Consider the following 13279-nt stretch of genomic DNA (forward strand, 5'->3'; position numbering starts at 1 on the left):
CGTGCCTTGTGAAATCACGGGCTTTAATTAGTACATTGCAATACGGGAGCTAAATTAGTTAAGAAACTCAGTAGTGAAATTTTCATGCATTTCATAACACCATAATACCACATGATGTGCCATATGCTGATGCCACGATGCGATGTGCCATATGAGGCAATGATTGTGCTCAACTCTCTCGGAGATTATGAACACTGACGTACAAGAACGCCTCAAGCAAACACCTGTATGTTTTGTGAACTACGCAGACAAACAGCAGTGGTGCGCATAAGGTAACGTTTAACATCAACTCGCCACTCTCGTATTGGACTAAAAGCTGAAGATATATACACATTCGCCACCAACATCACCGCTATAATTGTCGCCAATGAAAGCAAACAACATACGAAGCTTCGCTTACATCGATTCCCATAGTGCGTGGGATCCGCCAATTTTTCTTTCTTTTTTATATTCACGTGGCATTCGGTGTTTCAAACCTTTCAAACGCCAACGGCGGGCAGCTGATCGAACTGATATAGCATGCCCTCACGGTGAAGGCAGCGGCAGAAAGGCTATTCCCTATCGCATATTGAAGGTCTGTGCGAAAACAGCGTGATTCAACTCGATGTGAACGCAACCAGACAGTCATGTGACAGCTATTCCGAAGGTAAAACTGTGGCTACGAGGGTTCGCCCACCAGTAGTGGTCAAAGAAACCATCCCGCTACCTATTCCAGAGGAGCTTGCGAGACAGCGTTCCGTAAGTGTTTGAACATTTTGTAAGTACGAACTGTGTGTCGCTTGATTGTCATTGTTAGATGAATGAACCTAAAACACGATATGCTTTAAGGTGCTTGTGAATCAATGTACGCTTTCTTTGCCGAAATCAAAATATTTAGACTGCGCCAGACTTTGACTATTTATGTTTAGGCAGATCACATGCGACAATCGTTACCTAATTTCAAGCTTTCCTCTGGCACATTTCTGACGTGCGAAGCGCAGATGTTAGCGATGAATACCGCCAACTTATGCTCTAATGAGCTCTTGTCGAAAATCTCCGAATAACGAATGCATGGTCAGTTTACACGACGCCTGCGCACGCGCTGTGCCGTGTCGGACAGTTTTGCCAAGGTTTTTGCCTCCGATGCTGGCCAAAATTGCAATACACCTATAGTCTCACTTCCATCGCTTCTCCCATAACCGTGCGGGAGAAGTTTTCACAACTCGCCCGTCTAGGGCGGGGCTTCTGCGCCGCCTCCTTCAGCGACGTCGCACGTCACTTGCGCGGCAGCTTTCTTTTTTGTTTGCTTGGCTTTCGACGAGTGTTTCCCGGGCGCGTCTTCGTCAGCAGGCTCGTTTTGTTTGCTCCACGTGCTATTTGTTTGTCTAGTGCCAATGTCATTGGCGATACTGTTGATTTTCAGGCACCCGTTCTTCCAAGGCACTTGCAGAAATTGAAAAAAAAAAGAACAAAAAACATGACGATGACGTCTGGTCTGGCTGCTTAAAATCGAACGACCAGCTGAAATAGCTAGAACGGCCACTGGCTGCTGCCAAGGCGTTCGTTCCTCCCGAAGAACGTCGGGCGAGTGCACTAATCGGTGAAGGTGATACATACCGCTGTCAAGGCGGCACTTTCGATCACTGAGTACTTGGGTCCAGATAGAACTAACGAAGTGCTGCTATATACAGTCATTTTCAATCGCATATTTGACTTTGACTGAGTTTATCCCAAACATGATCTAAGCGTTTCATTGGGATTTACCTCAATCGCTAATGCAAGTAGAGAAACCTGAAGGCCGTGAACGCTTGCATTTTAGAGGCTGAACGTCCGCGCTAGTTCTTCTTGTGCGGGTGGCGCGAATAATTTGGGCCCAGGTAGAGTTAATAATACCGCGTACAGCGGTGTAAATTTGTCCTCTTAGCGCTTATAATTTTCGTGCTATAGAAACGCACAAAATTAAACTGCTACGCACGTGACATGTGACGTCGCTGAAGGTGGTGTCGCAGAGCGTGCCTTAGACGAGCCATGTTGTGAAACCGTCTGCCCTCATAATCACCCTTGCTGACGACGTTGCGTTATTTTAGTCTAAACGAACACAATCACTTCATAACCTTAATGCTTTACATCTAGCGTCTCATTGTTTCAATTGCGGTTGTAAACCTTTGTTTGACAACACATTCTTTTAAGACACAAATGCCAAACCACATGGCAAATAATCGAGGCATTTCACATCTCAAGATTAGGAAAGACTTGCGTTAGCCACACATCGTTGTCTCTGTTGGAATGCGAATTTCAGTATCTTCACAGTACGTATGTTAATCTCAAGTAGTGTCTTCTTGTTCTTGATCTGTTGAACTCATGTCTTTACCTCGTAATGTTCATGTGCTGCGGTATTTGCAATCACCTAATATATATGTTGTCAGTTTGAATAAAAAGTTAGTTGAGTTAGCTCTCCTCCTGTCTGCTTCTAGTCTCTGTCCGTGTCACTTCGCGCTGCAATCCAATATCATGTTACCGTACCCAGTCGCCCAACTTTCTATCCTTTCGCATTTCTTTGAGTGCTAAAAATATCCTCTCCTTCGGGGTTTCTTCACTAACAGTTATGTATATATTACTGACGTGTACACACATTGAAATACGCAGACGTACTTTTTTTGCACAGGTTATATCAACTACACATACCTTTACACCCTGCTCTAAATTTAGGTGATGATCCGCTAGTCCCATTACGTGGCGTGCGTTAACTTTTAGAGACACTGGATTTTTACATAAAATGTAGATTATTAACACAGGCTTTTCCTTCCAAAACTAGATTTTAAAATACCTCGTGTTTGGCGCACGATAGCCTTAGCCGCTTTTACGCCATTAAACCACACTTAAGTACCATCATTGGGCTTTCGGTACAGGAACATCTGCATGGCCATTTGCGACTTTTTGACAGAAGGCTACCATATTAATTTCTTATACCACCAAACATACCGCGAGATGTAATGTTCATACACAATTATATTTATTTCTGTATCTGCCAGGTACATCTACTTTCTAATTATCACATATGTTCTACCTCAACCTAATTTTTCGTGTAAGCTTTTATCTCTCCCTTTCCCTTTAGACGCCGGCTTCTTGGCCAATCCTCCGTATTGTCTAAACGGCATACGTGGAGAAACAAGCAAATTGCTTTCCGGTCATTTCAGGCCATCCACTTTGTATCCCAGGTACTGCGTTTGTAGCCGTGTGGTCCACCATGTCCGGCCGGTCACCAGCAGGCAAGGCGTCGAAGACTACGAAGGGAAAGTCTCGATCCTCGCGGGCTGGGCTCCAGTTCCCGGTGGGTCGCATCCATCGCCTTATGAGCAAGGGCAACTACGCCGATCGCATAGGCGCCGGTGCCCCGGTCTACATGGCGGCTGTGTTGGAGTACCTGACGGCCGAAGTGCTCGAGCTGGCGGGAAACGCGGCCCGTGACAACCACAAGACGCGCATCACGCCCCGCCACTTGCAGCTGGCCGTGCGAAATGACGAGGAGCTCAGCAAATTGCTGTCGGGCGTCACGATCTCCGAGGGCGGCGTGTTGCCCAATATTCCGCAGGAGCTGCTCCCTAAGAAGTCTGGCGGAGTTCAGCCGCACCAGAACGGCCCCAAAGGGGCCGATCATGCGGGAGGCGGAAGCCAGACGTACTGATTTGGTCTCGTCGGACGGTCTGTCACACGGTACCGGCATTCACAATAAATTACTTCTACTTCAAGCTTTTTTTTTTTGGTCTTCACCTAGTTTCTGACACTCTAAAAAAAAAAAAGAAAAAAAAGCGGCCTGGCCTCACCTCCCCTCGTATATCTTACGCCTCGCCGAACTTTCATGTCCGATCGGATTGTCATGCGGCTTCAACGGGCGTCTTATAAAAGAAAAAACAACAACAAAAAAAACGTCATTTTGTCGGTGCAGTTCTCGTAACCTCAAAAGCTGATTTTCAAAGCATAATGCCAGCTTGCTAAATGGTGGTGATGGGTGCCTTACTGTGACATTTCATTTATTTCGGATTATGAAAAAAAGTTCGTCCCGAACCATTCATAAGGTGGCTGATATGCCAGCAAAGCTGTCGATCACAGACCGAGCAACTATGGCCAACCTCCGCGTCCAGAAACATTCTCTTGAATTTCGGATTTGCCCCGGTGAAACTCGGATGTGGTGGCAAATGACGCTCCTGCTGCTTGGACGCAGACTCGAACAACCTAGCTTGACGCTTACGAGCGCCCTCCAGTGCGCTATCTTCAACAGTAGCTTGAGCTCGTCGCTGGCAATTGGAGCGCATTCTTCGCTTCCGCATGTGCACGTTGTCGCTGGTCATAGTCGCGTCTCTGCTGTCGACGCCTCTCCTCGTACTCGGCTTGTTCTTCGGCCGTGCGCAGAATTCATGGTCTTCCCAGTTTCGTTGGAGTTTGAACTGTTGCAGTGGTCCACCTCTGCCAAGCAAAAGAATTGCCAGTGGCTTAGCTCGGCTATGCCAGGATAAACGTAGCGAAAGCTAAGGCATAGCATGATGAGCCTTGCTTAATCTTGATTGCAAGTCCAGGTTAGTCTAGTTTTCTAGCTATGTTGCGGCGTTTAGCCAGTCGTTCGAAGCGCTGTTCGTCTGTTTCCCGGGTGATTCGTTTCCTCTTCATCTCGTTGCGATGTCGATTCCAGGCCTCATCCTGCTTATCAGAATTGTCGCCGTCCATACTGCCGCCTCAACTGTGGTTGCTGCGGCGCACGCGAGCTCCCCTTTTCAATACTCCGACATGTTATCAGGCATGCGACGCAGCTGGCGAAGCGAGCGGAGGCGAGCGCAACGACGAGGAACGCGGGGTGACGTCATACCAAACGGCGGCGGCGGAAAGGCGCGGCGTTGCAGCGGAAGAACAACTATGGCTACGTACTGCGAGTAGCGCATGCGCAGTAGTGACTTGGGAGCGAAAGAGAGAAATATCCACGGCGAGGCGCGCGTTGTGACGTCATGGGCCTCCTCGGAGCATCGCTAAATCTCAAGTTCGCGGCCAGTAAAGCTTTCACTTTAATATCCGGATCTTGCACACCGCGGTTGCTACAGCGGCGTACATCCCCGTGTTTTCCCTCCACGACTGCCGCGCCGTTGTGTTGAGGGTAGTGTTCCTGTATATGCTCCTGCAGGGAGCAGAGTTGCGCATAGTTCCGCCGCCGTGATCCAGCTCTGCAGCGAAGCCACTCCTCGCGCGCGCAGGAGCCAAATGCCGCGCGGTGTTCCGCCTTTTTCTCTGGTGGTCGCGAGCTACAAGCGCCAATTGTTCGCAGGCGCTTAGCAAAGGGCACTTGTTAATACAGGCTACGCTCGAACGAGTCATTCGTGCAGCCGGAGGGGGTGGGCTTCCAACCAACCGAAACTTTGTATGTACCTATGTAAACACGCATATACAAACACACACACGAACGTACAAATATGGGGTGGGACCGCCTTCGATTCCCCAAAATAATATACTCCCGTGGCTCGAACAGCTCCAAAGTTCGCTCGCAAACGCGCAGTTCGTTGCCACAAACAGCGGTGCAATGATTTTCAGCACGCATATGAAGTTGTCTTATCATGGCCAGAAAGCAAGAAATGTTTTAAAGAGTGTTTAAAACTTCACACACGTAAGGTGGACACTTAGCGCATTTTGGCTGCCGAAACCAGCCGATTAATGACCGTCGCCAAGAGAGCTATCGTGCCTGCAATTATGTCAGTGACCGTTAACAGAGCGCCATTTATCACTAACCATCGTTCACAACAGCTGCACGTTTTCGATACATGCGGTGCAGACACAGATTTAAGCGCATTTCAAATGTTGACATGTGCACATTTTAAGCAAAGCTTACTTTTATTTACTATTACTATTTAGTAGTACTTACTATTTAGTAGTGCTTACTATTTAGTAGCAGCAAATCTGCAAATAGAAAAAGATTCAAGATGCAAGAGCTTCTAGCTGCACCTTTGAACGCACGATCGACGGTCCACTGATTGCAATGGCGATAGTACTGACGGAAACGACGAGTTCGCATGAGTCGGAGATGCGCCCGTAAAGTTGGCTTCGCAGCGGCGCGGATCATTTGACGTCATTTTTCGCGCTCTGCCAATAGCGGGGCGAGCGGTGCCGGAAAAGGTATGCGCAACTCTGCTCACTGCGGGAGCATATACAGGAACACTAGGTGAGGGCAGCCGACAGCAGACGCAGCGGCCAGCACGGTTGCACTCCCCCACTCCACAGGTGGGGCGCGCGGTGAGATCCCGTGCCCTCTCTTAATTTTTCTTCTCCGCCGTACTATCGTTTGTTCTCCGCTATTCGACGCTCGCGCCGCCATCTTTTTTGTTTACTTTACAGACGTTAGCTAGCCCTTTCCACCACCCGCGTCGCCTTCAGGGTTACTTCAATTGGTTCTTTTTTTTTCTCTAAAAGTGAAATAGAACTGGACAAGTAGCATTTTATTTCGTCTTTTAATACGATACAAATATCTTTTGTGCAACGAGTGGCTGAGTACTAGCGACAGAATTTAACTGAGGAGTGCTTTCGTCGTCGGGCAAGTGCTTGAATGCCCCGGAGGAGTCCCCAATCATGTCCGGCATTTACCTCGATTTCTCGATAATTAAGGCTCTCTTCGAGATAATATGAACGCCTAATTAAGAGATTCTCTCAAGGACTAATCTATCAGTTTAGATTGACTTAATATTTTCCTTTAGTGTACCTTTAAGGTCCGTTTATAGCCCCACGTAATCGGCTGCGCGGGCGGGCGTCGCTCGACGCCGGACGCGTCGGAGCGCGTTGGTCGCGTCCGGTTACGTTGGCTGCGCCAGTGCGTCGAGCCATCGGTAGAATTATGGACGCTGTTGTTCTCTCCAACGTGACGTAACTTGTGCGCGCACTCACGGTACGTCGGACTATATTAAGCCCTTTGGCCGCGGTTCTCCAGACGACGTTCTGCTGACGTCAGCCAGCGGCAGGCCGCTAGCGTGTTGCGGCTCCTTCCTTCTCGTACCATCTTCATTTATATGAAATGATTTAGCCATTGAATGACTTTTCAAATGTCTAAAAGCTATGCTGTGTAAGAATCCAAGAATATTGAACTGCTCAAAATTATTAGTGATCACTAGCTACTCGCCGTTATTTGCAATATTTTTCAGCTACTCGTTCATTGATTGCCACTTCAGTGGTTTCCGCTGGCGACGCGGACGAATGACGGCTACAGCTACCGTAGTAGAAATGTAATTTTCGCTGCCAATAACTCTTCACTTGATACACTTAAAGTTATGGGTTGTAATATACCCGACAACACCCAACTTGCAAAATCATGATCACAGTAGGTATTTGTCATATTGTTCACCTAACTACTTGTTTATTGACACTTTCATGTTACGCAACGACGACGCGGAAAATAAAGGCAATCATAGTAAAAAGTTATTTGTAGTCACTTGTGACGCAGATTTCTCTGTTCCTAATTATCACAGTTGAATCACCCTTTAAATTACCTTTTATTTGGTATCCATAATGTTAAGGTTTCTAAATAATCTAGAAAGCTAAATTAATCACTAGTGACCACTAATATTTCGACCATGTTTGTTACACATTCAGAAAAAAAGGTCTTTAACGAAACTGATTCATAAAAACGGCAATGAATAAAGGAAGCCTACCACTGTCATACTAAACAAAGTGATTCGTGATCACAAGTGGCATACGACTACCATCTCCTAGTAATAATATTTGAATTACCATTTTAAGAATTTTTGATTTGATATCCAATACGCTATAGATGCTGCTTAAAAGTTCGAGCTTATCGAGCGTAATGTATCATTAAGTGGTCGCTAATGACTCGGTATCATCAATTTATAATGAAAACCAAAAATACAAACGTAATCACTTTTTCTATTCATTCCAATGACGAGGTGCACGGATAAAGACTACTGTTGCCATATTAGACAAAAAAAATGTGATCACTTGTGACTCGGTCCTAGTTATTATAATTGAATCACAGTTTATATGTCTTTTCATTTCATGTCCAATAATCTCTACTGCATATAAAACGAGATCGTCGAACTGGGTGTATCACTAGTGATCACTAATACCCCGGCGTGATCAGTCAGCAGCGTTAACCAAAGAAATAGTAATTTAATGGCTTTTGGATTGATATCAGTGACGACGTATATAGATAAACGCTAGCACTGTCATACTAAACAAAGTGATTTGGGATCACTAGTAACTCTTGCAACAAAGCCGGCAACGTTGGCAAGGCTATATGTCGGCCTGCAGCAAGCAGCACCCCTCTTCCTTCTCCTCCTCACTAGTAACTCAGTCCTACCACTCCTGTATAGTTATCATAATTGAGTGACTGTTTGAATGATTTTTCATTTTACATCCATGACGCAATGCTGTATGAAAGGTAGAAGCGGCGTTATCAGTTAGCAGTATTTACAAAATGCGAATTATTTTAAACTTTGAATGACACCAATGACGACGTGCAGGAATGAAAAGTGCTTTACCAGCAAAATAAATGATTCGTTATTACTATTGACTTCATCATACCAGTTCCCAGCAGGCCTCATGGTTGAATAACTCGTTTTATGATTTCATTTGATCTCCTTGACATTACAGGTGTGTAAAACCGAGTGAACAAAACATAGTATGCTAGTAACTCGTGATCACTAGTTATACACTAGATCACTATAGGCCTGTTAATTAGCTGTATCGTGTAATTACTTAGTTAATTGTTCATTAATTCAGTGTAACTACTGACATGGTTTTCATAAGTTAATCTAGAACTTAATGTCTATCTTTCTAAATACAATATAAAACATTTTACCATGCGCCGAAATATTTGAAAAAAAAAAAGACAGCGCGCGCGATCCATTAAGTACTCTTAGGCAAATTCTTTGTTCTATGGCATAGGATGTTCCTTATGGCATAAGAAAGGACCTACGGACACGTTCGTGTCCACAGGGCCCGTACACAGTCTTGAAGGTTGCCGCATAGGGTTTGTGTTGAAAATTCTGCTACCTATCCTAATCCTCACTCCTCATACCGGTCTTTTTCTCCTCTTCCCTTCTCCTCTCAGTGCAGAGTACTAGTATCCGGTTAGAGAAAATTATCTCCAGCCAACGAAGGTCCTCCTCAGCAGAATCGGACAGAATAGCAGAATTGCATAGGGACTCCAAAAGAGATACTGCTAAGAACGGCCAGCTGCAGTGCAAGTTTGCCAGCCATTTACGCCAGCGGTGGCAATCTCATCTTGGAACGCCGCCGCCAACCTCTAGCCACGGCGTGACTAAGTCGACTTTGTGTCGGGAACAATGCGCGCATCCTACACTCTCCGTCGCTTCAGCTAGGATGGGTTTGACGAAGCAGGCTTTGTGCTGAAACCGCCACCGTTACGCTCTAGCCTCGTCACCGTTGTGACGGAATGGGTTCGGCGGGCCAACTATTGTTACCGAACTGCCCAACGCGGACCTGAACTGCTATGAGTGGGGGAGTTGCCTCGGGAACGTCGACGAAGGCTCCTTCCCATGCACTTGTCGAGACGCCAGACAATGGACAGCGGTGGAGGCCCCTGTGCGAGGTCCGCTCTGGAGTTTAGAGGCGGCGGCTGTTCTGCAAAGGTCGTCGACCCTCGAGGCGGCACTGAAACCTGTGCAACACGTGTATGTGAGCCCGCCTCCTCCAAAAGGGCGGGTCATCTTCAATGACGTCGAACTATGACGTCGAGTGGAGTGCTTATAAGCAGCGATTGCCGGTTGCTAGAGAGTGCTCGTTGTCGTGCTCGAAATGTCCTCGTGAGCTGTGTGCTCGTAAACTGTTTGCTGTATGCTTCTCTTGCGGGCTCCATTTGGGAGTCACGCTAGACTGTCGATGTATGTCTTGTCTAAGATGTAAATAATGTAAATAAATCCTGTTCCCCAAGTTCCTCCCGGCGCTCTACGGCGCTCTCTGTATTTGTCTTTGTCGCCGTGCATCTAGAATATACTATTTAACTCGTTTATCTGTTTGCTTCCCGCAGGCGCCATGTGTGCCCGAAATAAAAATCATGAAAAAAAAAAAAAATCAGACGTGTACATCAGGAGGTAGAGCGCTCGCTTATAGCATGCGAGAGGTACCGGGATTGATACCCAGCACCCCCACTGGAGCACTTCGTTTTCTTTTTTTTTTTTGCAGCATGGGAAAAATGGATAAATATGGAGTTTAATGCCCCAAAACTCGGGAGTGGGTTCTGAGGGACAGTGGACAGTTCCGGAATAATTTTGACCTGCTGGGGTTCTTGCACTCGATTTCGTCTCCCACCAAATGGCGTGGGTTAGAGTGCCTTAATTACCTTAACCTTAATTAACTGTGCGTTAATTAACTTCGCCTTATTGAACACCAAAAGTCGTGGGTCTGACTCCCACCAAAAATCGTGGGTGCGAGTGCATTAATTAGCTCGACATTAAAGAAGTGCGCTTTAATTAACACCAAACGTCATAGCTTCGAGTTACATCAAAACGTCAAAGGTTCGTAGTCTTTTTGGAGCATGGCTTAGTCACGCCAACGTCGGATTATCCGCCTCATAAGCCACTTAAAGACCTCGCATTAAAAAAATGCGGTGCAACCCATCCTGCGATGACGGTCGATGGTAATGCGTTTATATCGAACTACTTTAGGGGCAAAACGCACTGCCATCTTCGGAACGAGTTAACAATGAGGCGCGTACTGCAGCGGGACTACTCTCTCGCGTTTCTCTAAAACAGTTGTTGGCATCTAGCACAAAGGCTGCCGCCGCGAAACCGGTGCCTGGCCTCCGAAGTGCACAAAACAATGTAACAAGCGTGAACACATGCATACATACCACCTGTAAAGCACATGAATCACCCTTAGAATGCTACCGCATTAAAATTATAGTTTGCATGAACCCTCACGACAGGCCGCGTTTGGAATGTTTTTCTTACAAACATGGCCTGTGTGTCGCTGGCGGGGCTTGGGAGAACCAGCGTGCCAAATTATTTTGTTGTTGCGTGTTTTCTTTTCTCAACAGAGACGTTTGTCATTTGCGCGGCACCAAACCCTTAACACCTTTTCCCACCCCAAGTCTCTCCTGCCCATATTAATGCCACGCACGTTCTTCTGCCGAGATTCCACTCCGCAGCCGGAATCAAAGTGACACCGTGTCGAACAGCCTCCACTATCACTAACTGCCTCCAGGGCTAGTTCACCGTGCGGCTAATTAGGCGCTCCACGCAGGGACGCAAAGTACAGCTGCACGTAATCACGGTTTCACCGGTAGTGGGTTCACAATACACACCGCAAGGTGTTTGAACCCGCCACCTCCCATATTCGAAGGAAGAAGCGTTCATCGCATCTTGTCACGAAGCTGGTTATCACATCACAGTCCGTGGAGGTATATGTGCCTTTAGGTAGAGTCATTGCGTTCGTGTTTCAGTGCGATTATAATTTTATTGTGATTATCATTTTTAGGGCACTTCAACCACTTTCCCCGTGCTGTCTGTATGTATGGCTGCCATGTTTCCTGTCTGTGTCTCTACCGTTTTCCCGCCAACTTGGATCACTGGATAGTCTATGGTCTAGTGGTTCACAGCACCCCGCTGCTATGCGATATCAGGGAACCGCATTGGAAGGCGATCGTCGGGCCAACTTGGACCACGGGAGTCTGACATTGCATATGTGCCGTGTTTCCGCCAACTTATGTTACTGAGCGTGTGCTATAACTTACGTGCCGCCGTTCAATGAACCTCGTTCATACCAACTTGGATTATTGGGCACGTGAAACTAGGTACGTGCTACACTTCCATGACCCTCTTGGATTTCACTTTGGGTCGACTGGTATGTTCAACTGTGTGTGTACCGCGCTGTTAATTTGGGCATAGAATCCTAGCGCACATTCCCCATCTGCAGAGCCTCCGTTTATTTTATGTTTTATTCCCTTTGTTTTCAGCAGAAACTTTCGTGCTCCCCCTTCGCGTCACAAAGCCGAGGACCTCAACGCACTACGAATTCAGCGCTCGTGTTTGCTGCGCGGAATCCGCGCCGAGCCGTCGTCCGATTCCGCGATTTTAAAACTGGACAGCGAGACCGCGTGTGTCTGGGTTCAGCTTCTTGTTTCAGCCGTTCGAACTCATTTGAGCGTTGAACAGCTGCATGCGTTTTGTGCCAAACATAGTTACTAAACTAAAAGTAAGAATCCGTGTATTTCCAGGGCGAAAGTGAAATTGCGGAGGAGGCTAAAGAGATTTAAGAAGAGAAAAATCTTGCTCCAACTGCTGACGTATGGTGAACATTTAATTTAAAGTTTTTCCTCTGAAATTAAAATCAAGTGGCCATAAAGCTTCTGGCTTTTTGCTTGCTTGAAATGTTAAAGTGCCCGAACACCTTTAAATTCTGCAAGATGTACTGCATGTTTCGCACAAAACGCCTTTTAGCACTCTGAAATTTACGAAACTACGCGCTGTGTCTGCGAATACCGTGTTTTGAAAAGTGCAGGGAAAGTGAGAGTGCAAAAGCGATGTCCCGACGTCCAATCGACCCTCGAGGCTGTTCATTTTTCTGAGCGTGTATACCGCTGTCATCATCGCCGTATGTCTCGACGTCACGCCTATTTACATATAAGCTGTGTGCCAGTTCTGGCCAGCATTGGAGACAGTCAACGCAGACAGCCAAGGAGACAGACAGCCGGGGGGAGACAGCTTCGAGGCCACGTAATGGAACGCGTTTCGAGCCGTCTGGAAGACGCTTCTGCGACGTGATCCCACCTCGCGGCGACAAGAAAAAGCTGAGAAATGGCACACATTATTTCTGTATATATAAGTCTTTGCGCCTGCGAACCTATGAAAAGCACGGCATGACTTACATTAAGGGCATAAGAAAGCGTGTCTACTTTTTCTTGTGCGCAGACGACTTTCCCGTCGAGTTTCCAAGCGTGCAGCTCAGCCGCCATCTTGTTTGGACAGGAAAATAGCCTGCATAGTTTTTGACTTCGATGCTGTCTTCGCGAAGATTCGTGAGAATTGGAACTATACTTAAGGTGGCCGCTGCCCACTTTAGCCATCTACTTTGCCATGTACGGCGAGTATTGGAACACAGCCACAGACGTGCGCAGGAAGGCCAAACTTGCTTGCAAGACGACGTGTGAAACGACGCATGACTTGAGCAACGGTAAGTTTTCGAACCGTGGCAGTGTCCCTTGGGGACACTGCCACGGTTCAACTTGAGGTGAGGGGGTGGAAAGACCCTTCTAGACATGTAGAAGAATTTAATAATCTCGTTGTGAGTAGCGGGA

General features: G+C 46.9%; 1 protein-coding gene across 6 annotated transcripts; it reads left to right on the forward strand.

Annotated features, from left to right (window-relative positions):
- The first annotated feature begins 636 nt into the window (after window positions 1–636).
- Window positions 637–3728, forward strand: LOC126534117 (histone H2A-like). 6 transcript variants are annotated; one of them, XM_050181333.3, is made up of 2 exons: window positions 637–738; window positions 3198–3728. In XM_050181333.3, the coding sequence occupies exon 2, from the start codon at window positions 3227–3229 to the stop codon at window positions 3662–3664; it is 438 nt and encodes a 145-aa protein (XP_050037290.1). In that variant the 5' UTR covers window positions 637–738; window positions 3198–3226; the 3' UTR covers window positions 3665–3728. The 6 variants fall into 6 exon arrangements, with proteins under 6 accessions (XP_050037290.1, XP_050037289.1, XP_054928652.1 ...); XM_050181332.2 differs by having other exon boundaries at window positions 643–738; window positions 3177–3728; XM_055072677.1 differs by having other exon boundaries at window positions 690–757.
- The last annotated feature ends 9551 nt before the right edge of the window (window positions 3729–13279 follow it).

This window comes from Dermacentor andersoni, chromosome 7, assembly GCF_023375885.2.
Source record: "Dermacentor andersoni chromosome 7, qqDerAnde1_hic_scaffold, whole genome shotgun sequence".
Taxonomy (NCBI): Eukaryota; Metazoa; Arthropoda; class Arachnida; order Ixodida; family Ixodidae; genus Dermacentor; species Dermacentor andersoni.

Coding starts and splice junctions, on each gene's coding strand:
- LOC126534117 (XM_050181333.3), top strand. CDS start 3,227: ATGTCCGGCCGGTCACCAGCAGGCAAGGCGTCGAAGACTACGAAGGGA.